At 46.5% G+C, this 27,208-nt stretch overlaps 2 protein-coding genes across 10 annotated transcripts in view; one reads left to right on the forward strand and one right to left on the reverse strand.

Moving 5' to 3' along the window:
• TMCO4 (transmembrane and coiled-coil domains 4) overlaps positions 1-26,080 on the forward strand; it is a 43,639-nt gene extending 17,559 nt beyond the window's left edge. For all 3 annotated transcript variants that reach the window (XM_014952065.1, XM_014952067.1, XM_014952068.1), the window contains exons 10-15: positions 1,781-1,945; positions 2,498-2,634; positions 4,104-4,188; positions 7,391-7,508; positions 10,466-10,583; positions 24,373-26,080. In XM_014952065.1, the coding sequence (XP_014807551.1) occupies positions 1,781-1,945; positions 2,498-2,634; positions 4,104-4,188; positions 7,391-7,508; positions 10,466-10,583; positions 24,373-24,705 (956 nt within the window). In that variant the 3' untranslated portion in view covers positions 24,706-26,080. The remainder of the gene's footprint in view (positions 1-1,780; positions 1,946-2,497; positions 2,635-4,103; positions 4,189-7,390; positions 7,509-10,465; positions 10,584-24,372) is intronic.
• The window catches only part of HTR6 (5-hydroxytryptamine (serotonin) receptor 6, G protein-coupled), a 29,655-nt gene continuing 5,870 nt past the window's right edge, over positions 3,424-27,208 (reverse strand). The window contains exons 4-7 of one of the 7 annotated variants that reach the window (XR_001413173.1): positions 10,023-10,134; positions 9,351-9,528; positions 8,177-8,241; positions 3,424-5,544 (exon numbers count right to left, since the gene is read on the reverse strand). The gene's annotated coding sequence lies outside the window, so the exon portion shown is untranslated. Of the gene's footprint in view, positions 5,736-7,593; positions 9,529-10,022; positions 10,135-10,276; positions 10,571-24,069; positions 24,511-27,208 lie in introns of those variants that run through there. The other 6 variants (XR_001413172.1, XR_001413170.1, XR_001413171.1 and 3 more) reach the window with 6 other exon arrangements.

Raw genomic sequence — 27,208 nt, forward strand, 5'->3', positions numbered from 1 at the left:
GTGATAGCAGAATTAATAGTAATCCTAGCAGATTGTTTCTGTTAATAAATGCTGTCTGGTTTTGCTAGGAAAGGTCTGTTTGGGGTGGATGATTTCCAGCAGGAGTACAAAGTGTCTCACCTGTCTCTGAGACCTTATGTTTATCCTCCAGCAATTAACAGAAAAGAGTGTCTTTTTTCGTTCTCGGTATCTGCCAGCTAATGAGGTTTATTGGCAAGAAAGTTCTGGCAAGTAAATCCTGTTAAGCACAGCACTCAGGAGGTGAAGTTAGAGGCAGCAACCTTGAAAGGTCTGTAGTGTTTTAGTTTCCAGTATAGCTTGTCATATAAAATATGTCAACTGTCTGCTGATGCGTTCAGCAACCTGACTGAACAGCTGCCAATTTATTCAGAAGCATCATAATTAATACGAGATATCATTAATGCAGAAGGATGTCTCCATCCTGTTGGTTGTTAGGTTGCAGCTTGCTGTCAGAGTAAGGTTATTTTCACTTTGCAGTATGGCACTTTGGCTTTGCTCATTGTCTGCTTGCCAAGGGGTCCGAATCCTTGGGGTTGGAGGGCTCCTACAGAGACAAGTGTGTCCCTTCAGAAACCTTTCTGTGTCTGTTTGCCCTTAAAAGGGAGTTATAAATGACATACATTCTTCTTCCATAACTAGCAATCTGCTATAGTGTTTTAAAAAGCCAAACTAGAATTGTCATCCGTTTTCTTCCTTACAGCTCTGTCTATTTGCATACTTTCGTGACTCCTTAAAACAGAGGGACTGAGGATGGGATTTTTATGGAATTTATTACCTTTTGATTTTTGAGCTCCACCAGCTGCCTGCCTGCACAGTATATCGGGCTGTGACCTGGCCTGGGGCTCTCTTGTGCCACTTAGTTCAGCAGCTGCCTTTGCCTGTCCTGCACTTGGTTGGGGAAGGAACAGTGTGGAAAGGGTTTGAGTTAATTAAAATGAAAATTCTGCTCTGCCCTTCAGAGTTCATCTGCCATTAATAGCGTTGCCAGGCCCCTTCTGGCCGCTCAGTACAAGCTACACAGCAAACAGGAGAGAGAGCATGGCTTCAGAATTGTTCTTGTGGCCAAAAATGAGGCTTGCAGAGTGTAAATTATCCATTATCTCTCAAACACCCAGGCGCTGCTTTTGATTAGCATCTGGAGGGAAAAAAATTAAACTGAAGTGGCTAACTAGGCGAGATGGCAAAGTGAAAATAATTGCAGTCTGGATCTGAAAATGCAGATTCCTTGCTTTCAGATAGAACCAATAATGCAATCCTTGCCCACCTAAATGAAGTGCTTGGGAAGATGCTCTGCGATGGATTTTTATTTTTGACAAGATCTTGCATGTTTTCCATTTTTCTGGTCCCGCTGAAGTCAGTCTGTGCAGCCATTCAGCACATTCTCAGGGCAGGCTCTCCTTGGTCTGTATAAGAAGATGGAGCTGCAGGACTTGGCCTGATATGATCAGGTTAATACCTGACATAATTAGTGTTAACGTCCATCTGTCTTGGCAGTCTCTGGGGCAACTGAATGGATCATGAAGTCTGAGCTTTGCCAAGGCTGTGGCATTATTTACAAACCCCAAATTTATTGTAAAACAGTGGAAATACAGAGTCTAAATCTAACAGTATTTGAAAATATGGTTCCTGATTATCACAGTATATCGGTATATTCCAGTGTCCTGCAGCTTCTTTTCTGATTCTTTGTTGGATTCCTCTTGCTAAGAAGAATTCTTGTGTTTTCTCTGAACGTGAATCCCATCTCTGGGACCTTTCTCAGGGAGCTTCACGGCGCCGTGGAGCAGCATGTTGCAGTCGAGGGAGCAGTACTGCCTGGCCTGGGAATCCAAGTACTTGATGGAGCTTGGCAACGCCTTAGATTCCCTGCTGAATGGCTTTGTGAGCATGATGGCTCAGGAAGCCCTAAGATTCACTGTCTTGTCAGGTAAGAACCTGAATCCTCTCAGAGCTGCTTGAGCCGCTATTGTGTGATTTCACTGTTTGAAGGAGCTTTCCTAAACGAGGAAGATTTCTGAGAAGGCATCTCCCCAGGCAGCACTGGCACCACCCTGCAGAACTGGCCTGAGAGCCTTCTCTGCCACACCTGTAACTTAGATTTGCTCTCCTGGATTGCTGTCCCTCTTTGTCATTGACTTGTTCTTTTAAAATTACAGCTGGAAACACCTCCCTTCAGGCGTGACTGTGTTTATTTCTCTATGTTGTTACACTGTGTTTTACTTCTTTACATAAACCTTTCCATCATGCAGGTTACATTCATGTAAAGAATCTATTTGCCTCCCTATCAGAACATCAGATTCTTTCTTATCTTTCGTCTAGCAAAACATTTCTCAGATCAGCTCTTGGGAAAGAAGAACTGGAAATGACAAAAAGGTCCTAGGTTTAGCTTTTAACTTGAGTGAACCGTCTTGCTTTTGATGTTTCCTAAGAGCAGCCCAGATCTGTGACCACGCCGTGCTGTTTGCTTTGTGTGTTTCAGGTATTGTGACGGCCTTGACTTGGCCAACTTCCCTCTTGACCGTTGCCGGTGTCATTGACAACCCCTGGGGAGTGTGTCTCTATCGGTCTGCTGAAGTCGGCAGACACCTCGCACACATCCTGCTCAGTCGGCAGCAGGTAACTGGCTAGAAATTATCCAGGAATAATTTCTGGAAGAGATCTGGCCCATGGAGGTTAAATTTTATAGTTATGCTAGTTAACTATCAAGCGGGATCCTTCCAGGGAGAAGAAAATGAATAATAAACTGCAAAGTTAAAAAAATGATGCATGAAGGTGACCAGCATGTGGCTGGTTCATTGAGGAAAAATAGGAAGTCCTAAGAGAATCAGAGAATCCCTGCTGAGATTCCTTCCAGTTCACCTAAAGCTTTTCTAAATGAAGAAGAATAGATCCAGGTCATAAACGACAAATGGCTTGACCACGTCACAGCCAGGCCAAGTCCCCTAGTGGAAATCTGAGAACAGAGAATACTGAGTGTTAAAAATATTTACTGGTAATTAAGAGGCACCAGCAAAACAATGAAAGAGAAGACTCTGCAGCAGTGGATGCACCATGAATCCTATTTTTGCCTGCAGAGAAGTGGAATGGGCTAATACCTGAAAGAAGTGACAGAAATTATCAAACCCTCCTGAGAAGGTTTGCAAAGGATGCTTCTGCCCCCTAAAAGCCTGGCATTATTTGTTGGGCTGTCCCTGGCATGGAGGGAGCCTGATTTCTGCTGCCCACGTGTCCCTCTCACAGCCCAGTCCTGTCTCCTGTTATAGAGGAGCCCTACGGGAGCTGTGGCCCCAGAGCTGCCTGTCGTAAAGAACAGTGTGAAACAGCAGAGCAGAGAAACAAACTTGATTTCTCATAAAAATACAATCCCAGGGAAGGCAATAAACTTTATTTCATACAAGGCCTTTGTTTTGCTTGGGGGCATTTGTTGCTTGCCTTTTTAGCATTCGCTATTGTAAAAACACACATTCCAGCGTGCTGGAGCGTCTAACCCTGGTTAGTGTGATGTCTGGGGAGTCCATCACACACCTGCTGCCCTGGTTAATGCAAAGACCATTTTTCATTGCTGTTGAGATTAGGCTCCCTTTGATCTTATCGAAAATCTTATTAGGCTACTCAAAATAAAAGCTTATCCCCTCCCATCATTTTTTGCAGCAGCCACACAGCGCCGCTGCCATTCAGTCTTAAGTTTAGAAGTGGCCGATATTTTCGTGTTACAGCTGCTTCTTCTGTTTATTGAAACATTTCTAGGAAAATGTTGCTCCTTGCATTAGGCCTTCGTCTGGAAATTTCAAAACAATGACAGTGTCTGTTTTGTTTCTGTTTGAAACATCTGCTTTGTTGTAACTTCCGATCGTTAGATTCTTTTGACTGATTTTCTGAATGTCAAAGAATACAAAATACTCGGATATGCAGAATTCTCAATATTGAGCTGTGCATAACTTTGAGGATACATAATCCCTTCCAAATCAACCAAATTGCTCAAAGATCGTGCACAAGAGTAAGCGCTTTACGTATAAGGGCTTGGGGAATCCTTCCTAGGCCTAGAACAGGATTTGATGGCGTCTTCTCCTTTCCTTCTCCCTCAGGGCAAGCGACCTGTCTCACTGATTGGCTTCAGTCTGGGTGCAAGAGTCATTTACTTCTGCCTGCAGGAGATGGCTCAAGAAAAAGGTAAAGTTCACCTTCTAACTTTTTTCTCCTCTATTTTCCTTACTGCTGGTAGAGAAGTTTTTCTTCCAAGAGGAAGAGATCTTCTGGAAGAGAGCTTGGGTCTTTTAGGATAGGACAGAAACCTTTAAAAAAGTGGTTTTGAAACACATTTGGAGCCAAATTCTTCTGTTGTTTCAGTCAGTTCAGTGGATTAAATCCACTGTCCTCACTCGAGGTGCTCCCCTGTGTCAGTTTGGTCTCCTGTCTGTAAACAACAACTTGACATTTTGTGACATTCGAGTGCTGGATCCATCTGGGAGCTGCCCACGTGCCACTGGGACCTTGGCAGAGGATGCTTTGCCTTTCTTGGAAGCTCTCTGTAGCTATTGTATCTGCTTCCCTGAGTCCTCCCTTCCATTTAAGTCACTGAAATGCCACTGTCATCTGCTATTTTCATGGTAATTTTTCCCCAAAGTCAAGTAAAAAACCATCTGTCAATTTATTACCCGTTGTGGTTCTGTTTATTAATAGATTCTATTTTTAATTTAGTAAAAGAATAAAATCATTATGATCAGTTGATGTAAATTGCATCTTGGAGTTGAGTCAGTAGTGAGTGTGTGCATGCAGCCTCCCTCCCCCCCCACGTATCTAATTTACTTCATTAACTGTTTAGCCTCCCAGAGAGTCGCTAATAAATAAGGAGCTTTATAAAGGAAAATGTTCAATAAAGTCCAAGAAGGTGGGAATAGAGTCAAGTGAGGACAGAGAAGGTCAGCATTTCTTCTGTGGACGGCTGTGTAGCAGACCTTCAATTCTGCTTGAAGATGGAAGTCCTCAAATCCAGGAATTCTCTTCTCAAAATAAATCTAATCAAATCCAGAATGATTCTAATGGAGTTACACTGAAGCCAGAACCCAGATCCTAATCTGGCCACTCTTTTTGTGTCCTAAGAATGCCAGGGGCTGGGATATTTTCAGGCTTTTATTTAATGGTCTGCAGTCTCTCGCTGGAATAACGTGGGCCCGTAGCTAAGTAATACGTGAAAGGAAATCATTAGGGGTCTTTAAGGTTGGCTGCCATTCTAAGGAAATCTAAGCATCATAATTATGTATCATGGCAGCTCCCCACTGTACACTAATTTTTCAGTTCCTTAATTGAATTATGAAAGCTGAGCTGTTTGCGAGATGCAAAGCAGCATGTTCGGCGCAGATTGCCAAGGAGCTCTTCACAGGCACATTCCAGCACAAGCCACAGAAGGAAAGGAGCTGGGACCTGGGACATCTGAGACTGATTTGGGTTTGGACTTGGATGTCTCACACAAAAGCAATCCACGGCCCAGTCGTGCAGGCCTTTTGTATCCAGATGCCGGTGGCATTTCTGAGGACAAATAAGTAATCGTGGATTATCCAGTGAAACACCGTGGCAGAAACTCAAATTCTGTTAAAAGCAAATACTCTTCTGCAAAGCAATTAAATAACCTTTGGGATACTTCATCACAAATGGCTTTGGAAGCCAGAGCTTAGTAAAGTTCCAGAAAATGACATTCTAGCAGAAGATGTCGTAATGACCTGTCAGAGACACGTTACGACATGGGAAGGTGATTGGTCTGATTTCTTCATCACAGTTATCATACATTTTACTAAATAAGAAGTGTGAACTAATGCAAACTAATGAAAACTTAATTATTTTTTTTTTAATTTTCCTGCTGTGCAGACTTTATTATTCTTCATCATATAAAAGATTTGCAAACTGTGAAATACATTTAATTTATCTAGAGTGTCAGCAACTGCGTAGGCCAGCGATCTGTTCTCAGGTTTCCGTCCCCCTCTGTCGGGACTATTTTTTCAGCCAAGGCTGAACATTTTTGTTCTGAGCAAAAACTAAGCTGTACAAAGGCCTGGAGAAACAAAAGCTTCCAATACCTTGCCCAAATGTTCGGGATCCTGATGAATTAGCTGTTTGTTTATTCAGTTGGCTCACGCTGTGGCCGTGGAATTTAGTACCTTGGTAGGAACGAGCTCCCCGTTCGCCAGGCGCTGGGTTGCTTTTTCATCGCCCGCGATTATGGGAGCAGGACTTTATTGCTCACAGATTACACTAACAAAATTGAATTGCTCTTTGCCGTTCTCTTCATTGGTACAAAATTTGCTTTGCAATAAGGAATAATACCACGAGAGCTCTTTGGGGCGGTTGTCAGGCGCTGGGATTTATGCTGCAGAGAAGGACGCGGGCACTGCAGGCAGCTCCAGGCCTTTTACTGCTATTAGGGAAAGGAAACCAAGTGATTTACATTTAAAAAGTCTATCCAGGCAGCACCTCTCCATCATAAGTGGAGGTGGAACACAGTTACTCTCTACTTGCACTTCCACATAAACTTCAGCATATTATTTTACAAACTGCAGACGCCAGAAAAGCTCACGCCTTGCCAACGCCGGTCTCCTGCAGGTGGAGAGTATGGATTTGGCATTCCATGGCCAGGAGTCTCCCAGGCCCTGTGCTGCTGTGAATTTCCTTAACTGCTATGGCATCAGGTGCCTGCTCTCTCTTTACAAAGAAGATTTATGAACATATATTAATATACTGTTTAAGAGCATAGGAAAGTAACAGAACTGCCTGATATTTCTCATTCAATCATTATTTCTCCTGAAATTTCCCAGCTGCAGCTGTCTGATAAGAGAGGAAGATTTATTACGCTTAAAAGTCAACATTCCTTTTCAGCGAACCGTGCCCTGGGCATTCAGGTTAAAGTACCCTTCAAGAAAATCAAACCACTTTGATAGATTATCACCTTGTGTTGGCAAATGCCTTCCTTGTTGCTCGTTCCAAATCAATATTAAGGATCTGGGGGGGTTCTGTTGCACACACAGGTCATGTTTTTCATTAATTCAGTTGCGGGAAGAGTTTATTGTGCTTAATAAATGACAACATTTGCTCACTCTGTGGAACACCAGCCCCTTTCACTTGTTTCAAAGCCTAATAGTTCTGTTCTCTGTAAACCCAGATCAATAAGAACTTCCCACTGGTTTGCTGCTTGAACAGCATCTTTGTGGACAGAGGCCAGGCCACTTCTCCCTCTTCTATATTGTTCTCTGCAAACCCAGATCAATAAGAACTTCCCACTGGTTTGCTGCTTGAACCGCATCTTTGTGGACAGAGGCCAGGCCACTTCTCCCTCTTCTGTATTTTCTTCTAAATCTGAGCTTTTCTGCTTTCATCTTAATAGACTCTCAAGGGATCATTGAAGACGTGGTCTTACTGGGAGCTCCGGTGCAAGGAGAAGCCAAGCACTGGAAAGCTATCACCAAAGTGGTGTCGGGCAAGATCATAAACGGTTACTGCAGGTCTGTACGTGCTCAGCCCCCTGCTTCATTATCCTCGTGTCACTTTGGTATGATTTTGTGCATTTATCCCTTTTAAACATTGTGTAAGGAAATATTTGTTCAGCTGGTGGGTACGTTGGTGCGGTGGTGCCAGAGCCTCTTCCCTCTGGGGGTCTCTCCCTCAGATTAATTGGAGATGACAGTCGTCAAGAGGCAGTTGAAGGCTGCTCTGTCTCCTGCTCTCGGCTGTTTGTGATGTGGAGTTAACACTGGAAGCCTGAGGTGCTGAGTCCTGTTCATACAGTTGAATATTATATCACCCTGGCAGCTTAAAGCTGGTTCTGTGTGTTTGTGTGAGCAGAATTTGACACATTCTACGGCCCCTTTAAATGTCAGCTTTATGCAAAAGGCTATAAACACAGCCATTAAGTTCACTGACAGTTAAAGAACTTGAATTAAAATCTATCAAAGCTTCAAGATACAATTCACTAGGGGCTGCTTGTAGAGGACAGGATGTTAAAACTGCAGTGGAAGGGAAGGAGCTCAGGCAAATTGAAGATTTTTTTATATCTAGGCTCAGTTTCTGGTCAAGATAGTCCATGTGAGCAAGGTATTTCGCTTGCAAAGGAGGTGTAGCTAGAATAGCTGTACCAAATTTACTAAGGATGTGAAAAAAATAGAGAGGTTACCTTGAAACCAGATATCAGCCTTTCAAAACTGCACAGGCAACTGCGATGCAGAGTTGGGAGAGCTGCTGGGTGAGAAGAGGGAGATTGAGAGGCACAAAACAGCTGCAGCAATCTTATAAAAGCTATTAAGAATTCAAGTGACAGTATCAAATCTAATGACTGTGTATTGGAAGATAATTGTGACAAGAACGCTGCTTACCAGCACAATTAGGAGAGAGGCAATTAAAACGAAGGAATGAAGCAGGGAAGACTAAGAGCATGGGAAAATAAATTGAGAAATAACCAGGCAGGAAGATTAGCAAAGAGCATGTAACTGCAAATCAAGACATTTATAAAGCCACGAGCCCTCAGGTCAGGGACAGTTAAAAACACTGTTGGTACTTTCCATATGTACGTACGTATAAAATGAGGAAGAATTCTATTACTATGCACCTAACACAGTATATTAATTTACAAAGAACTAAATAAAAGAATTAAAAGCATCCAGGATTAAACCAACAAATTATTAGCCCCATTTGTCAGTTAGGCTGAAAATTGTTGCTTTTGTCCTTTTTGGATCACGGGAGGTTTTTGTGGATGCCAGATGCACACACCAGTTACAGTATTTCTTCACGTGACATAAAGAAGCAGCAATTGCTGCCTCTTTGGGTGTGCTTCTGTGTTCCTCCAAGAAGCCATAAATGACAGCAATTGTTGCGTGTAACTGAATTTGCCCTGGCAAATATCACTCCTTCCTGTGTTATACAAAAATCAATTTCACTGCAAGAAAAGCTCAGTGTATTCATTTCCTAGAATATAAAAAAAACCCAACAAACCCAACCCTGATCTCGTTATAGTTTCAAAGCCTGCATATGCTGTTGGAATAAAATAGTATGAGTGTTTGTACCTCTGTGTCTGGGGTAATTTGGTTAGTCTCTGCCTTGGCAAGCCCATGGCTTGAATGTTAAATGAAAAATGATGTAGAAATTGTAGCTCGGTGCTCACAAATAGGAAGAAGCGGTTGAGGAGACCGGCAGGAAATATTCCACGAGGCTGGTTCTCTCCATTGCCCTCAGATGCTGAATTTGAGGGTTACTCTGTTAGTAGAGGGGATAACTCAGAGATATGGAGAATTTATGTGAGGATATCAGATACAAGAGAAGGGTTATACAAACATTTTGTGGTAAGACCCCACCTGATTCTGTTTTCTCTGGTCTCTCGCTTATACATATTGTGGCCTCGTTCTGTCACTTCAGCAGTAGCTCCATTTAGGTCAGATGAATTACATTGAATAAAACTCCTGCAAGATCAGATTCAGGCCCAATTTTGTTGAGCTTCAGTCCGCTGTAGCTTGTCTCCTTCGGCTTTGAAGTCTGAAAGGATAAGGAGAGTGAAAGCCAGCTGTCACAGCAGGGTTACAAATTCCTGCTGGGAAACCTTTCCCAAATTAGTTAGACTGGCTCAGCTTTTGGAAGGACCCACGCCCGAGGAGCGTGGATGCCTCATCAAGATTTTGCAGAGCTCTGCGTAGACTTACAACTTCCAGTATGGACCATTTTGGAGTGGACAGGAGCAGCCAGAAACGGGGACCTGTGCAGGTGTGCTTCACCTGCTGCCATCAGAGAGTACAAATCCCACTTGCATCCAACTTTAATCTACTCTATAGAGCATAATGACCTTAAACTCTTGGGTCTGATGCTGTTGCTCAGCGCAGGAGAAGATATTATGTATTTCCAAAGGACACGTTGCCTTTCTCTCATCGTGCCGTAGTCTACCCTGAAACTGTCACAGTGACTTATGGCAATACCCTACAGTGGGAACAAACTCTTCCTAGTTTTGTCATTGAAATCATGTATTTATACAGTACCTATAAATCAGGAGCACTCCGAGGAGCTTCGCAGCCGGTATTTCTGTCAGCGACGTTGGTATTGTAGGCCTCGTCACGTTTACAGCTGTCTTACAGGCTGGAGAACTTCTACCTATTAGTACATTAAAAAGATTAAACATGTGAATGTCCTGCAATCTCTAAGCAAATACAGAAATAAATAGAAGGATCAGATTCTTAAACCCACTGCATAAAATGAGACTGTGCCTGGGAATCAGGATTAAATTCAGACTTACACTGCTGTGTCCCAGGAACCTGCCCAACCACTCTGATTCCTACTTTAGACAAAGCTGCAGGAGCTCTTGGTCCAAACATCCCTGTGCTTCCCGGCCCTTCTGCTCTCCTCGTGGTCTGAGTAGTCCCATACTGCATCGTTTTGGCAATTTTGGGGATTTATTCACACTCTTCTTCTGCTCTGCTCCTAGGGGGGACTGGCTGCTGGGCTTTGTGTACAGAACCTCCTCTGTCAAGATCAACGTCGCAGGCCTCCAGCCGGTCAACCTGGATGACAGGAGGATGGTAAACATGGACCTTTCTTCTGTAGTAAGTTGTTCTTTTTCCATCTGTCCTTTTCTTGCAGCACTGCAACTGCACACTCACTGAGTAGGGGAAGATGGGACACTGAAGAGAGCACCTCTGTGTATCACAGAATGGTTTGGGTTGGAAGGGACCTTAAAGATCATCCAGTTCCACCAGTCCCTGGGGAGGGACACCTCCCACCAGACCAGGTTGCTCCAAGCCCCATCCAGCCTGGCCTTGAACCCCTCCAGGGATGGGGCATTGTCCCTCTTTCTGTTCTTTGTGATAACTCTCATCTCAGACCTCAGTATAGATTTTGTTGGCCCAGCCAGTGCTCTGTATTGAGCAAAATAATGAGAATGTGCCTCTCTTGTTCGATACGTTTGGGGTTTTTTTCGTTTTGAAATTCTTATACTAGAGACAGAAAACGCTGTTATTCTCCAAGGAGGACCTTGCTGTCTTGCAAGCCCCAGATCAGCAGGTAGGTAGGATCAGATGGGAAAACTGGAGCTCAAAAACATGACTGCAGAGCCCGTGCAACCCACAATCTTATCTTGGTGGAGCCTTCAACACTGCTCAGGTTCATGGAGGGACGAGGTGATGGGCCTTGCACCTTGGTCAGTTTGGCTGTGTTGATGCCATGGAGCAGGAACCAGTCTGTAATTACAGCAGCTCAGTGATATCCGTGCCTGGTTCATTAGGTCTAGACTTGGGTTCCTGAAGGGTAGGTTCTCCAGGAAGCAGGAGGAGGTTCACCTGTACGTCTGGTAGACGTTTAGTTTCCTCAAAGCTATCTGGTGGCATTAATGATAAGCCACTATATTATATGTCTAGCAATATTCAACTCAATTACCTTAAGCAAACTAATGATCTCATCACCTTGTCTTTACTCACGAGTGAGCTCTTCCACAGAAAATCACGCAGAACTTCAGCTGTGTATTCATAGTCACAGTAATCTTGCACATGCCACCTTGGTTTTCCATATCTTAATGTTTTAACTCATTTCTCACTCTCTGCAAACCAGCAACTCTGGAAGATGCTCAGCACAGAGCTCAGGATACTTCCATGGTGACTCTTCCTGCCATGACTCCTCCTGAGTTTCCCCACAAGCTGGGTAGGGATTGTCAACGTTGCTCTGGAGCTAAAGGCACTTTTAAGTGCTTTCAGATTTATTTTATTATTTTTTTTCTTCAGATTCTTTGGAGCACCAGCCCACTGAGCCTATAAATACCCAACTGTTACCAGCTCATTTCATTCATTATAACTGAGTTATGTGCAAGCCCTTGCCAGAAAGCACAGGGCTTCATGCCCTGCAGATAAAATAGAGACTTTGCAGAACAAAATGTAGGCTTCCCAGAAGGAAGTGCCATAGCAGAGGCTTTTAAATGTGGTCCAGCGCTGTAGCTCTTCTTGTATCTTCCCATCTTACTGGTTGCCTTGGGTAGCATTTCCACATGCTGCCACATCCATTTTTTCCCTCTCCCCAGCGTTACCACCAGCCGCGTGTGAGCAGTGACATCTGTTGTGGGTGTGAAAAGGAAAATGGCCAAAGACGTCAAGCGGTGGTGGCATCGGGGTGGCTTTTCCTGTCGGTTCAGTCCGTGTTATTCTCCCCTCTTTGATTTCTCTTCAGAGACCCTCTTTCTGTTGACTTTCTGCTTCCTGAACTGTGAAACCCCCTGGAGTCCTGCAGGCTTTCTCCTGCCTGGCTCGCAGCAGCCTCTCCGTTTCTGCCCCGGAGGAGCAGTATTTACATTTCAGTTAAATGAATAATGCTTGCAGAGCTGCTATCTGCTAATCTGCTCTTGTCGGGCATCTGTGTCCGCGCTGCCTGATGCCAACAGACAATCCCAGTGCTGTTCTCTGGGATAAGAGAAAGAGCTGACACTTTCACTTGCTTAATCTTCCTGCAAAGCATTGAGGGGGGGGAAAGAAGCAACTCCCGCAGTGGGAAAATCCTATATTAAGTAGGTGTCATTCTCTTCTTCCATTTTCCAGACCATGGAGCTTTATGAAAAGAAATACAGTGCATTTTGATGAACATTTTAACAGTAAAAGGAGAAAGAAAGAGGAAGGAAAGATTCAGGGACAATATTTTTTAAAGTGGAAAGAAAGCAAAGATGGATTTTGCTGCAAATACAGTGCAATAGCTTAACAGAAATACAGAGAGAGGTATTTTCTATATTGGGAACCAGCTCCATCCCTGCAGATGCCCTTGCTGGAAGTCCCTGTGAGTGTCCTGCCGGGAATAAGAAAGGACAAGCTGTGATAGAAGAATAAAGCATAGATGATGCAAAGGTGCTCAGTGTGCAGATATTATGCAGGCAGCCTTGGTATTTTAGGCATCTCCCAGTCCGTCCATGATGAAAACTGGACTGGAGCCAAAGGGCTTGGTTCTCTTCGCTGTGGTAGCATCAGAATCCTCAAATGAACGGAGGACTAAGAGACCTCAGTATAAACAGGAGTTCACCTCCAAGGCATTTATTGCACGTCTCTCTTGATTAGTATGTTTTTTATCTGACTGTCAGTAAAAAAACTGAGAGAAAAAGGTCCTCCCACTCAGCAAATGCAGTTATAAAAGCTCCCCTAATGGTTACAATGGGACTGATTTATTCAGTAGATTTATTTGACAGCACCTGTTACAGAGACCAAGGAAGTAATTGAGCTGTAGTGTATTAGATTGATTGCTGTTTGTTCAAAAGGGATATTGTAGATTACATTTTGCATTAACATTTGAATATTGCAGAAATGCTCAGAGGCAGAATGTAGGCAGAGTATTTTCATGGAGGCTCATAAGTCACGAAGGATGGTGAAGTTTCCCTGGGCAGTTTTACTGCAGCAGAAACCAGGGATGAACTTGGAAGCTCAGGGACAGCAGGAATGCCTGGCTGGAAGTCTAGTAGAGAGCACGGATGGATCGTGACAATTATTGTGGGAGTCATAGAATGGTTTGGGTTGGAAGGGACCTTAAAGCCCATCCAGTGCCACCCCATGCCCTGGGCAGGGACACCTCCCACCAGACCAGGTTGCTCCAAGCCCCCTCCAACCTGGCCTTGAACCCCTCCAGGGATGGGTTCTTCCCCAGATCTCATCTCAGTCTCCCCTCTCTCAGTGTAAAACTCTTCCCCCTTGTCTTATGGCTCCCCTCCCTGATCCAGAGTCCCTCCCCAGCTTTCCTGGAGCCCCTTGAGGGACTGGAAGGGGCTCTGAGGTCTCCCCAGAGCCTTCTCTTCTCCAGGCTGAACCCCCCCAACTCTCTCAGCCTGTCCTCAGGGTAGAGGGTCTCCAGCCCTCCCAGCATCTCCGTGGCCTCCTCTGGCCCCACTCCAAGCCATTCCAACATCTCTATGTCCCTCCTGTGCTGTTCTCTTGTTAGTCCAATGTGAAACTTGTCTTAAAGATCTTTATACTTAGATTAAGTTTTGCATTGACTTTAGAACTCCTTCCTTTCCCACCCTTCCCATGGCAGCTAAATTCTCCTTGTCTCCACCGACGTGTTGTCTGGATGGCAGCTGCCTGCCTGCCGTGCTCACAAACTCCTGTAAAGGTGCCACGTGGCAACACCAACAGAGTAAATCAGTCATTGCAGTGGCACATGGAGACCAAACATGCTGGTGCATTTCACAGCCATCTCTGCATCATCTGGAAGGCGAAACAGCAGAGCTGCTTCTGAGAATAACCTGTATCAGCACACCTTTGCTTTTTCCCTCTGAGATGCCTCCAAAGCTTTTTACCTCTGCTTGTCTTTGCTGCTCTAAGCGAGCAGTGGGAAAGCTCTTTATGACAATGATTAAAACCCAAGAACAACTGATCTCTCTTTCCAAAAGCTCTCTCAGCAGAGGGGCCTAGTGTTCCTGTGATGAGGGATGCAAACAGATTCAAGGCAATCTGGCCTTCAGCCAGGCAGGTTCCCAGTGTACATAAATACCAGAAGCAGATGAGAAGTCTGAATTTTGTGAAATCCAACTGATTTGGAACTTCTGTGAGTCTGGCTTTTTTCCTAAAATGCGTTAAACTGTGGGCTTTTTTTTTCCCCTGTGTTCCCAAGACTTGCAGCAAACAGTTGTGGTTACGAAATATAGATTAATTAGGAACCCTGGGGAGCTCAAAAGGCAAAAGGCTGCCCGCGCCTCACGACACCTTTGTTTCACTTGCTTCAAACCAGCAGTGCCACCTCCCATGGTGCCAGGCATTAACAGCATCAGAGGAGCCACCACCAGGAGCAGAACTCAGCTTCAGGCCGTGGCTCAAAGGAGCCTGGAGAGCCTTCTCTTGCTTCTGGGGGACACATGAGTCTCTGGGGAAACAAGTCTATTTGTCTGCTCTGCTGGAAGGTCACAGCGACAATTTCTTCCTCTTTCTATGTCCCTGCAACCCTGGAGCAGCTTAGTTTTCCACGATCCTTCTTGCTGTTGACTTTGGAGCTGTGAGAATCACACATTAAATACACATGAAATACATTTTTTCCCTTTGGGATCCAAGCAGAGGGTGCTGGCAGTGGCAACAGCTTGGAACAGAGGAAGAAACTGAAAAAACTTAGCCCAAAAAGTGCAAATGGAGCCATTAATGACTTCCAGTTTGTTTTTACTTTGCGGCAGAGAAAAACCTCAAAGTCTGGTGTCCCTCCTTGCTTCTGCATCGCTCGGTGCTGCTGTACCCTTTGGAAGGCTGGGGATATTTAAGCTGTTTCTAAAAAGCAGAGAGAAGAACCAAAGAGCCAAAACAGTGTGTCCCTGCTGCAGATTTACACAAGTCACATCCCCGTTTCCTCCGTTGTGCAGGGCCCACGCGTGTGTCGTTGCACGGTGGGTTTGCACAACGTCTGTCGGAGCGCGTGCGGCGTTGGGACACCCCGACTGCCCTGGGCAGAGCTGCATCTCTGCGACTGCACCCTTCTCCTTCAGAAAAGCTGAGTTTATGAAATGCAACAATTTAGAAAGATTCAGGGTTGTTTATGTTCACATCTAAACAATTCAACACATGAAACCTGCTATTCCATTAAGTTTTGATACCGTCACTTCTTTCTCCCAAAGACTGTAACAATTTGCATCACTTACTGCCTTTTCTAGATTCTCTCTTTACCCATTAGAGCCCCTTGTGTTTGAAAACAGGGCTGTTGCTGCAAAGCCAGCCATCTCAGACACCGTTCTTGACAGGTTTGTGGCTGACTTTGCAAGCAGCAATCCTGGTCACACAGACCCCGCTCGAGGAAAAATGCCTGGAAAAAGCAGTGGGAGTTTTCCCAAAGTGGTGTTAATAATGTCTGATCGCGCAGGAGTGGCTACAGGAGGCACAGAAAGGTGAATTAAGGATAGAGAATTTAGCTTTCTATTTCCTCTCCTATGTTGGAACACAAACACTAATTCTGTATCATTTTGGTGTTCGGTTTTGAGCTTCGTCTCTAATCTCTTCCGCAAAGGTGGAAAGAAAACTCAGTTGCACCATCCAATTAAAAGTGTTAATCAAGGGGAAGAGTGACTTGGCTGACACATTGTGTACGTGAGGTTTTCTCCTGTAGCACGGTTTCAGCAAATGTGTTTGAGATCCTGCAATTACAACAGCAAGTTTTAATGATATTAGCCAAATGTGGCTGAAATGCCATGAAATACCCGTTGGTACTGCCCCAGTGACAGTGGGGCACAGTCAGGTCTTGACTTTCCTGCAGATCTCACTGGGATGGGTTTGTAGGAGATCTCATTCTTAAGGAGAGATGGTTGAAATTTCCCAAATGCCCAAGATTTTTTGCCCAGATACATTATTACCGTCGACTCATAGAGGAGATTAAGGCATAACCAAGCTGAGAAGTTGTCATTGTCCCCAAAGACGGCAAAAATTCCCTTAATTAACCAAAAGTGATCTTGTTTTGTGGAGTTGAGCTGAGAAACCTGAGATTTCAGGTTTGAAAGCTGCAAAGTTGGGGAGTGGAAGGGTGATCAGTCCCTTCTGGGTGTTGCAGCATTGTCCTCTGCTGCAGCAGGTCCTATGATATCATCCAGAATGTGGAGACCAGATCTCATCCTAATGTTTTCATCTGGCCTCTTGAAAAATTCTCCAGAATCCTGGCTTGATCAATATAGCGGATATTTTGGGTCACCAGTGGACTCCTGTAGTTCATAATGTCAGATATCTGGGTTCCCCAAGCTATTTTTAGGGACAGTCCAGTGCAATGTACCAATCCAGGCTTTATTTTGGGGGATCTCTTTTCCTGAGGCCCGAGAGATTATGTTCCAATTATTTCCCAGCGATAATTATATGCACAGTTTATGCTGGGCCTTTTAAAACATTCTTTATACCATCTAATTTAAATAATTTCCACTTGGATTAGCACCAAAAAATAAGTATTTGATTATAGCCACCTTAAAAGTGAGTGGCATGTTTTGCCACTTGGGTGTTCAGACACCAACTTAACAGCTAAAGAAAAGAACCGATTCCACTTAACTTTGATAGAGCTGGAAAGACTCTTGGGTGTTCAGACACCAACTTAACAGCTAAAGAAAAGAACCGATTCCACTTCTGGCAGTCGTCTGTGAGAGCATCAGCAAAAAAAAAACCAGTCAACAGCAGCTCTGCAAACAGCTGAAAAAAAAATCCCACAGGCTTCTGTGAGCAGATTTGTGAAGGCACCTTTCCCTTCACACTCTTCCAAGGGCTCTGATTAATTCAGAATTTATGAAAATCCCTCTTCCTAACTCTGTCCTGCCCTGTATCGCTGATGTAGAGCAGCTCCATCTCCCCCCGTTGGGGCTTCAGCCTCCCAAACCCGATTTCTTCCATTTACTTCTTCTGTTTTCTTGTTATATTCTGTATTTCACTCCTCTCCATCACCCAGTCCTTTTGGAATCGGTGGAGGGAAATGGAGAATAAAGCTGGCAGAGCTTATCAGCAGTGGAGGACTCCAGAAAAAAAACAGTGTTTATTCTGAATTGTCGACGTCGATGTGTTCCCACAAAAAACAGCAAAGTTGGATGGAAAAATTTATGGCATTGGTGGGAAATTGCCTGAATGGTGTCCGAGGATCACGGCCCTCAATTCCAGCCCCAGAGGGGAGAATGATTTAATTGATAAGTTGTGGCTGAGAGATGATTCCATGTTAAAATTACAGTCTCGCTCAAGAAATGCCGCTGTAACTGAAGGAGAACTTTTACCGGTCAAGTTAGTTTTTAAATGAGAAGAAAAATAAGAATTGAGAGACTTACTCTATTCACAAGAATTGTTATTGTGCGAAGGGCTGAGTTGGAAGCAAAGCCTATTAGCTTCTGCTGAATCGTGCTCCAATCTTTATTCCATCAGTTTTTCAGAGCAGAAATAGAAACATTAAAGAGGAATAATGCAAATGACATTGACAGTATTTTCAAAATAAATTCAGCTCCATAAAGTTTTCCTCAAATATGATTTTATTAGCTTCTCCCCTGCTGGCAGCCAGCACTGCTAACGCTCAGGGTACGCCTAGAGCACGAGGGAGGACTTGCTGCAGGTGCTGAATTCACTGTTTTTAATAAATCCACTTAAATTCCTGGTGGTGAATTAGTGGATGTGTTCACTGCCCTCGCTTTTGGAAAACGCTGTTTCCTAAGAATCCAAGCAGAAGAATTTTATTTCTCTTTAAACTTAATTCAGCCACAGCCTCTTTCAAGGTTTGTTTTCATGTTCTCTGGGTTCTTGCTGCAGGAACCTGCTCTGCCTCTGGCCTCTGCCAGGTCCAGCCCCATTCCCCGGCCTGGGCTGCATCAGGTCTTTGCTATAAGTGTTCAGAAAAGTCAAAACCAGAGAAGACAGGTTTTTTTTGCTGGGCTGAATGCCCTCTGTCACGCGGGATGTACCCAGGAATCTCTCTGCCCAGAGGAGCCTGGCAGGGATGATGGCATCTTGAGTGATGACCTGGCACAGCGTGGGAGCCCGATAATCCATTCGTCTTTGCCACCATCTGGAAGAGGAGGGCACAGCTTTGGGGGCAGTACCCAGAACTGAGGATTTTTGGAAAGCGATCCTGGCATTTTTCCCTTCTTTACCAACGCTCCCCCAAACCCGGTGGTTTATTTCAGAGCACAGGGTTGCAGTTGGGTTCTGTTCCTGAACGACAAACTCCCTGCAGCTTCTGGAACGGGAGAGTAAACCCAAGAGCTGAAGTGGGAAGAGCAGAAGTGGCTGAGCTGGCTCCATGGAGATGTGCCACCCCGAGGCAGTTTGCTTCTCATCCTGTGTGTACACAAAGAGGCTGACACACCAGCAGGAAGAAAGGGCTGCTGAAAAGCGAGGTGATCATTAGACACTGGATCTCACTCCCTTAATTCTTTTCACCCCACACAAAATACCATTTTCTATTCAAGTAGTATTTATCAAAAGGGAATCCTGAAACTGTGATGCCCCCCGGGGCAGTCATTACAGCTCCTCCTGAAATAATGAACCTCTGGAGAGACGTTTTAACTTCAAGGTATCTTTTTCTTGCATGATAAAGTTGCTCTTTGGACGTGGCGGGTTCAAAACAAATCAAAGAGGTGACATTCTCAGCCGTATTAATGCCCTGTGCTCCTGTGGCTTGTGGAGTACAGAGTACTCCTGAGTCCTCTGCTCGTGCCGTGGGCCTCGCTTGCTCCTCCGTAATTCTCCTTCAATCCAGAGGGGTTTGGCTGAGACAGAACCCTGCTGCTCCCTCCTTTCTCTCTCCCCGAGCTCCTGCACATCCCACAGCCCCCCGAAGCAAAACCAGCCCTGTGAGCTCTGCCGGGCTCCGGAGGCAATGTCTGTTCTGCCCCGGCTGCTCGGGATCAGAGGGAGAGCTCTTTCTGAAGCAAACTGGGCAGGATCTTAAAACAGTTGGCTCTGGAGTGAGCAGAGACTTCTCTGCCCTATCAAACCGAGTAATGTCATCGGGACACCCAGTGTTGTGACGGAGTCAGAGTCTTGGCTGTGCGTACATGAGTCAGGATCATCCGTAGGATCTCCTTTCTCCTTCTCTTTTCTCTGTCAGGCTCTGTCAAGCATCCCCTCTGGGCCAACACCTTGGGTTCCTCTAGCTCAAAACCCCACAGAAGTCAGGATTTTTCCTAAAGATCTGATCTGCATGGATGGATCCTGTGTTGGTCCTTCATCTGTTCCTTCATGACATGGGGGAAAACCAACTGCAAAGGCAATTGAGCGGCGCCGTGGAGATTGCACCAGCTCAATCACTGATGGAGGGAGCTGCATGGGAGCCACAAACTTAATCATAGAATCATAGAATTGTCTGGGTTGGAAGGGACCTTCAAGATCATCTAGACCAACCATCAACCTAACTCTGATAAAAAAAAACCATCACTAGATCATGTCCTCCAGCACCATGTCAACCTGTTTTTTGAACACCTCCATCAACCACTTCCCTGGGCAGCCCCTTCTAATGCTTGATAACCCTTTCATTTTTCCTAATATCCAACCTGGTGCAACTTGAGGCTGTTTCCTCTTGTGCTGTTGCCCACTCCTTGGGAGGATCATGTCCTCCAGCACCATCTCAACCTGTTTTTTGAACACCTCCAGGGATGGTGCCTCAACCACTTCCCTGGGCAGCCCCTTGTAATGCTTGATAACTCTTTCAGTGAAAACATTTTTCCTAATATCCAACCTGAACCTCCCCTGGTGCAACTTGAGGCCGTTTCCTCTGTGTGGTGCCGTAGTCCTGCAGCAGAACCAGTTGCCTTCTGTGCCCACTCCTTGGGAGAAGAAACTGACCCCTCAGGGAGAAACTCCCCTTTCAGGGGGTTGTAGAGAGCAAAACTGACCCCATTGCCCTCCCTTCTCAGACACGCTGGTCTCTGTCCCCTGTCCTCTCCACCTCGACCTGCTGTCGACTTTTGTTTGGATTTACTAGACACAGCTGATGGGTCTCAATGACATTTTTGACACTTTTGGGTGGATTTGAACTTGAAAACCTTTCCAGACTTTCTGAGCTGCTGGCTCCTTTCAGCTGAGGGATGGATCCACCTGAGCCATGCCAAGGTCTATAGTCCTTTTGGAGAGCTTTCTGTGCGGTGCTGTAGTCCTGCAGCAGAACCAGTTGCCTTCTGCTGTTCAGTGAGTCAAAGCAAACACGATATAGCAGGGGAGAAGTCACCTAAGCACGCTGATAAACCTACCCCTCTCGTGTTTGTTTCCTTATAACAAGCATTTGCTTTGGTTACAAAACCACTTCTCTCTTCTGTTTGTTCTGAAATTCCTCCTGCACTTTGTTCTGACAAATATTCAAGCCGTTGTTTATTTCCCTTTAAAGTTTTTATTGTCCTTTACAATGTTTTAGATGTTCCCATCCCTTCTCCAGCAGAGTCCGCCCAGCGGAGGAATTCAGCTTTTCAGATTGCAGATGAAAACAGGCTTTTGAGAGATGGAATTGCTGAACTGGGGATGGCATCACAGCTCTAAAGTGGGAAGGCAATTTGTTCCCTCTTCTTTTGCCAATGGCTCAGTACTTAATGTCACAGGATAGCAGTGAAAGAGTCATAAAGTCATAGAATCATAGAATTGTCCGGGTTGGAAGGGACTTTTAAGATCATCCAGTCCAACCATCAACCTCACTCTGATAAAAACCATCACTAAACCATGTCTCTAAGCACTATGTCAACCTGTCTTTTAAATCCCTCCAGGGATGGTGCCTCAGCCACTTCCCTGGGCAGCCCATTCCAAGGCTGGATAACCCTTTCCATGGAAACATTTTTCCTAATCTCCAATCTGAACCTCCCCTGGCACAGCTTGAGGCCATTTCCTCTTGTCCCATCGTCTGTTCCTTGGGAGAAGAGACCAACCCCCCCTGGCTACACCCTCCTTTCAGGGAGTTGGAGAGAGCAATAAGGTCTCCCCTCAGCCTCCTTTTCTCCAGGCTGAGCACCCCCAGCTCCCTCAGCTGTTCCTCATAAGACTTATGCTCCCGACCCCTCACCAGCTCCGTTGCCCTTGTCCTCTTGTGCTTCTCAGGGCTTGCATTAGCCTGGAATCCTCTGAAATTCCTCTGGAATCCTCTCCTGGGCTCTCCTGGAAACAGAAGTGAGTTTCCTTTGGAGAGATTCAGTGGCATGACCAGAGCTGCAGTGAGGGACAGGCTTTCAGGAGGTCCCAGCTTCTCTTTTTGCTGTATGAGGAAAGACTCAGCTCTTCAGAATTGCTCCTACGCAGCGTCTCAGTGATCGTGGTGCTCAAGGAAGAGGAATTCCCTTTTGTTTTAGCAGAAGCTGCTGGATACTGAGGAGTTATGAAAATCTTATCCTTAGGGTGCCAGAGAGAATCTGTTCTCTCTGACTAATGAGCAGGGAATGGAATGAGCTGAGAAATCCCCGGGCGCTGACTGGGGCAGGTGGATTGTAATGACTGCAGAGGTTTCAAAATGCAGCAAAGCTCCAAACTTCAGCAACCCCTGCCCGTCCGTTGCCTTCTTGGTTCTCTCCCCCTTGCCCAACGCTGTGCTTGTCTCTTTCTTTAGCACCAAGCCCCGCCACTGAGCACTAAAACATTCATACTTTTTCAGAGAACAACGTACACATCTTAACAGCCAGTCCATTAGTCCTTCAATGGAGATTTTAATTAACTAATCTGCTCAAAACATCAAGAGCCTGTTGAGCCATCTGGACTGATTAAAGTCGCATATTGCATTACTAACGTGCTGATTAAATCCTTCATTTTGCTCCAAGTCCTAAATGCAGCCAAATGTTACCACTCAAAAGCTACTTCACCCAAGCTACGAGGTTTGGGTTTTGCCCATGCGGGAAAGGAGGCTTGGTTTAGGTTTGGGCAGAGGTGTGTTGGTAGCCCTGTGCCCTGGTTTGAGCCACACAGGACTCATTTCTCTTCTCATGCTTGGAAAGACTCATGCTTTGAGGCCACCAACTCGGTACTCCGTGTCTTCTGACGGTGATGCTGAGCTGGCCCAGCTTTCTGGGATGATGACCCTTCCTACTCTACTTTCCCTCCTTCCACAGGGTTCTTACTGAGAAGCCATCGGTATTTTATCCCTCAAATAAAAAGGTAGAGAGAAATTAAAGAGCGAGGGATTTGTTTCAGGTGTTTATTTTTCAGAAGAGCTGAATATTCACAAAAGCACCCAACAAGGTGTTCCTGGGTGCACGAGGTTGTCCTCCAAATGCCAAGAAAAAGAAGATGGTCCCACCAAGTGTCCTGGTTTGAGCCACACAGAACTGATTCCTCTTCTAATGCTGGGAAAACTGCACTTCTAGAAGACTCTGGTGTCTGAATTAGTGAAAATCTTTACTTTACAGCCAGCTCTGGAGCGTGGGTTTCAAGGTCTTGGTGTTTTCGAGCTCCCCAGGTGCGCGGACGAGGAGTGAGACCCAGGCACTTGACCCAAGCTGCCTATAGGGTTATTACATACCATGAATGGCATATTCAATATAAATTAGAAAGTTTGCTGAGGAGTTCTCTCTCTCTCCCCTGATGGCTGGGATCCTGAGAACTCCTTGGATCCCTGAGCCCTTCCCTTCCTCCCGAAGCCGCAGCGCTCGCAGGGTCCCACACGGGCTGTCCCTGCTGGGAGGGCACAGCTTCTGCTGGGGACTGGGCTGGGGATAGTCCTGGTGTGTTTTATATTGGTATTGGGATCAATACTGGTTCTTTAGCATTATTGGTGAAATCTGCAGGCAGCTGGTGAGCGTGCCATCGGAACAGCCTCGGCTCAGCCTGGCAGCACTTCCCTCTCTCGGACTCTTTGCCAGGAAGTGTAGTGATAGGACAAGGGGAAATGGTTTTAAATTGGAAGAGAAAAGATTCAGATTAGATATCAGGAAGAAACTTTTTACTCTGAGGGTGGTGAGACACTGGAACAGGTTGCCCAGGGAAGTTGTGGATGCCCCATCCCTGGAGGGGTTCAAGGCCAGGCTGGATGGGGCCTTGAGCAACCTGCTGTAGTGGGAGATGTCCCTGCCCAGGGCAGGGGGGTTGGAACTCGATGATCTTTGAGGTCCCTTCCAACCCAAACCATTCTACAATTCTATGATTCTATAAAAAACCCATTATAAATGCCCCCTGTGCTCACAAGCACCTCCTCCCCTTTTGGCTGCGAGTACGACAGCACAGGAGATCCGAGGGCTGGTCTCTGGAAGGATCTGGGCTGTTGTGACTTCAAACCCTGGGCTTGCACAGGACACCTCAAACAGCGAGGGCAGTTTCCACCTTCCCAGCCAGGAAGCCTTTAGCCTGTAACAATAATAACCTGCAGTGGAGGTTTTCTCTCCTTCCTGTGCCCCGACTGGAAGGGTACATTCCAGCATCCATCTCAGAAGTGTTTTTCTTATCATGGAAGTCCCCTTTACAATAAAACCGTGGGGTTTTGGAGGTATTTTTGACTTTAATTTGATTTATGAACCCATAGCTCTCAGGCTCCCAGTTTTATTTGGTGTGGGACAGATCAGTGCACTCTCCAGCCAAGAAACCTTAACACGTTTGGTAGCTGGTGTGAGGTCCTAATTTAAATAAGATAATCTTTGCTTTTACAAGGAAGCTAAGGCACAGGGAGGAACTAAGACAACTTCTCTCCTACCTGGGCGTCTCTCACCAGGGCAGGTCACCTCCTCTCTTACCCTCGTGGCACCCAGGATCTGGGTGGCTGTAACTCAGCAATGTCCAAGCATTAATCCAACATCTGTGGGAGGAGAAGCAATCCACAGAAGGCACAGCCAGTTGAGGTTATTTAATGGGCAACTGCATTTTTCAGACCTCATTCTCTCAGCCTTTCTGGGCTAAAACCAAGCCTGGTGGCAGTGGTGGCGTTTGAGATGAAGGACTCAACTGGGCTGGGCTCCTCGCAGCTCCTCCGCTAACGGGGCTCTGTCCTTGCTTGCAGGTAAATGGCCACCTGGACTACATGAAGCAGATGGACACCATCCTAAAAGCTGTGGGCATCAAAACCAAGGAGTGTCGGCAGGACAAGGTGGGTGGTGGGAGTCCTATCTCCCCTCCGGCCGAGAAGCCGCAGCGGGCAGCCGGCAGCGGGACTGGGGACGAGGAGAACACCCCACGAGAGGAGGATGCAGCTGGTGGTGAGGCTCTCCCCACCAGCCACGCTCACAGCAGTGATTCCCCGAGCTGGATCTCAGGAAAAACCTCACTCCCCTGCCCAGACTGTTCCACCAGCGGGGACAGCAAGACACAGGGAGTGGGCAGAGGAGCAAATTAGAGCTCTTAGTGTTGTGCAGAGATGCTCAGCCAGCACTAACAGTGCTTCCAAAGCACCGTCCCTTGGACTGGGATTCCCAAAGGAGCATCGGTGGAGCTGGCAGAGCTGTGGCTGCAGTTTTCAGACCCTTCTGAGAGCCCCGAGCGTGGCACCGCTGTGTCACAGCATCAAAGCTTCGGGAGCAGCCGCCCACGGCATCTCCCACGGAGGGACCAGCAAGGGCCCATTCCTGCCTGACTCAGCATCGCTCCTCAGGAAGCAGCAGCAGCACTTCCCTCCTCGCACAAACGGGGACTGTTCTTGAGGGAAGCAGCTGTCACCAGCAGCGACTGGCTCTCCGCCGCGGAACTCTTCGGGGAAGCAGGTGGCTCTGTGGGTATTTTAAGCATATATCGTGGAGAGGGGCTCGCCGTTAGGAAATTAAAATTTGGTTTTCCACCCGTGGTCGATTCGGTGGTTGGTTTGGAGGTGAGCAGGTGTGTCACAGGCTCTGGCTGCCTGGCTGTGTGTGTCTTGGTGTCCACACTTCAGGGAGGTGAAAGGCTTGGGGCTGCCTGGCTTCCTTCCCCCATCTGCTCCAGGTTTGCTGCCAGGGGTGGCTGCTTCCCAGTCGAGAAGACCCCTTCCCAGTCTGCAAGCCGAGGGCAACAAGCATTTGAGGCCTCCCTGCGATTAGAAACGTGCTTTGAGTCCCCGACAACCAAAGAAACAGAGTGGGCTTTTTATGATTTATTACTTTGTGAAACTTTCCCCCCAGGCTTTGCGAGCCGGCACCGCACAGAGGCTTTCGCTTTGTCCCCCCCACACGCATCTCCAGTCTTAAAAGCCCCCTCTAGACATATTTTTAATTGGCTTAGAATAAAATCAATACTTGGCATAGGATAAACACGAAGCTGTTTGATTTCTACCTCCTTCCATAAAAGCCAAATGGCACCCGCTCTCTTCTCCCCCTGTCTCAAACCAGAGGGAGGGACCCTGCTTTGCGTCCCCTGCCACGCGGAGTCCTCCAGAACAGTGTGGGACTGATCCACATCTTCCATAAAAGGTCCTTTTCTGGACTATTTTGCTGCTCAGCCCAAGAAAATGCAATCTGTCAGGAACACGGCAGGGGGATAAACCCCCTTCTGAGAACAACTCTGTGTTTTTCTGGTTTAAAACGGGTGCGGGTTGGTACAAATTCCTCCCCACGCCCAGGTCTGGAGGGTCTCCTTGACTCACGGGGGGCGTGAAACAGAGCGATGGGAGCTTCTGGGTTTGGCCCACATGGAGTCCTCCTCCTCCTCCCGCCCCATCAAAGAATCACAGAATCATGGAATTGCCCAGGTTGGAAGGAAACTTTCAGATCATCGAGTCCAACCATCAACCCAACACTGCCAAACCCACCACTGACCCGTGTCCCTCAGCACCACGTCTGCCTGGCTTTTAAATCCCTCCAGGGATGGTGCCTTCACCACTTCCCTGGGCAGCCCATTCCAAGGTTTAATAACCCTTTCCATGTAAAAATTTTTCCTAATATCCATCCTAAACCTCTTCTAAACCTCCCCTGCCGTCCCAGCAGCCAGTTTAATAACCACCTCTGCTTTCTTTCCCCGGCAAACCTTACCTGCAGGGTGTTTCTCATGCAGTGAAGATGCATCAGCAGGACCTGGTGATGCACAGCAGCTCTGGCGACGGTGCCCGGTGCTCCTCCTCTCCCCAATTCCTGCTGCTGTGGGGGCTTGGACCTGCTGAGCTTGGATCTGGAGCGATGGAGACGTCTCCAGACAGGCTGTGGGATCCCTGATGGGTGTTTCACCGGGTGGCCATTGATGCTGGTGTCTGGAGGAAAGGGACACGATTTCTCTGTGGCATCAGAGGGTTTGTCCACAAGCAAACTCCTTACTACAGAGAATTGGCTCCAGGAGAGCGACATATTATTGCTTTTAAACATTTGGCTTGAAGAGGCATCTCTCTTTGTCCACCTTCTTGGTTACCTAATGCACTTTCAGAGTTCATCCTGTATTTTCCTACACCTTTTTAACCAGTTGTAGTCAAAGCGTGTTCTTATATAAAACCATTTGTGGAAAGATGGATGTATTTATCCTCCTGCTCCATACCAAACCCGAGCTGTCTGCCCTCAGACGGGGCAAAACCGTGTTAAAGGGTTTGATGTGTGAACCTGGGCTCAGTTCCCTGTTTGTCACAGTCACTTATCACTGACCGCCGGGCCAGCCGTCGCTCGCGAGGGGATTTGTAGCAAATAAATGCCAAATTAGTCATAAAACCACTTGTAGTTCAGTCCTGGAACATACGTGGGCAAGGCAGAAAGAAAAACTAATGAGACTTGCTGGGTGAGGGGCTGCTCCTTCCAGCATCCCGTGTCCAAGGGGTGCTTTGGACTCGATTGTCTCATCGTGAGCTTCAGGAGTGGAATCAAACTCCTCAGCGTTTGAGCTGGGAAGCGGCAGCGAAACTGGGAGGGTGTGAGTCCAGGGGGGGGCCACAGCAACCACCCACCCACCCA

The sequence above is a fragment of the Calidris pugnax genome, unplaced genomic scaffold (genome assembly GCF_001431845.1).
Source record: "Calidris pugnax isolate Ruff unplaced genomic scaffold, ASM143184v1 scaffold161, whole genome shotgun sequence".
NCBI classification, from domain to species: domain Eukaryota; kingdom Metazoa; phylum Chordata; class Aves; order Charadriiformes; family Scolopacidae; genus Calidris; species Calidris pugnax.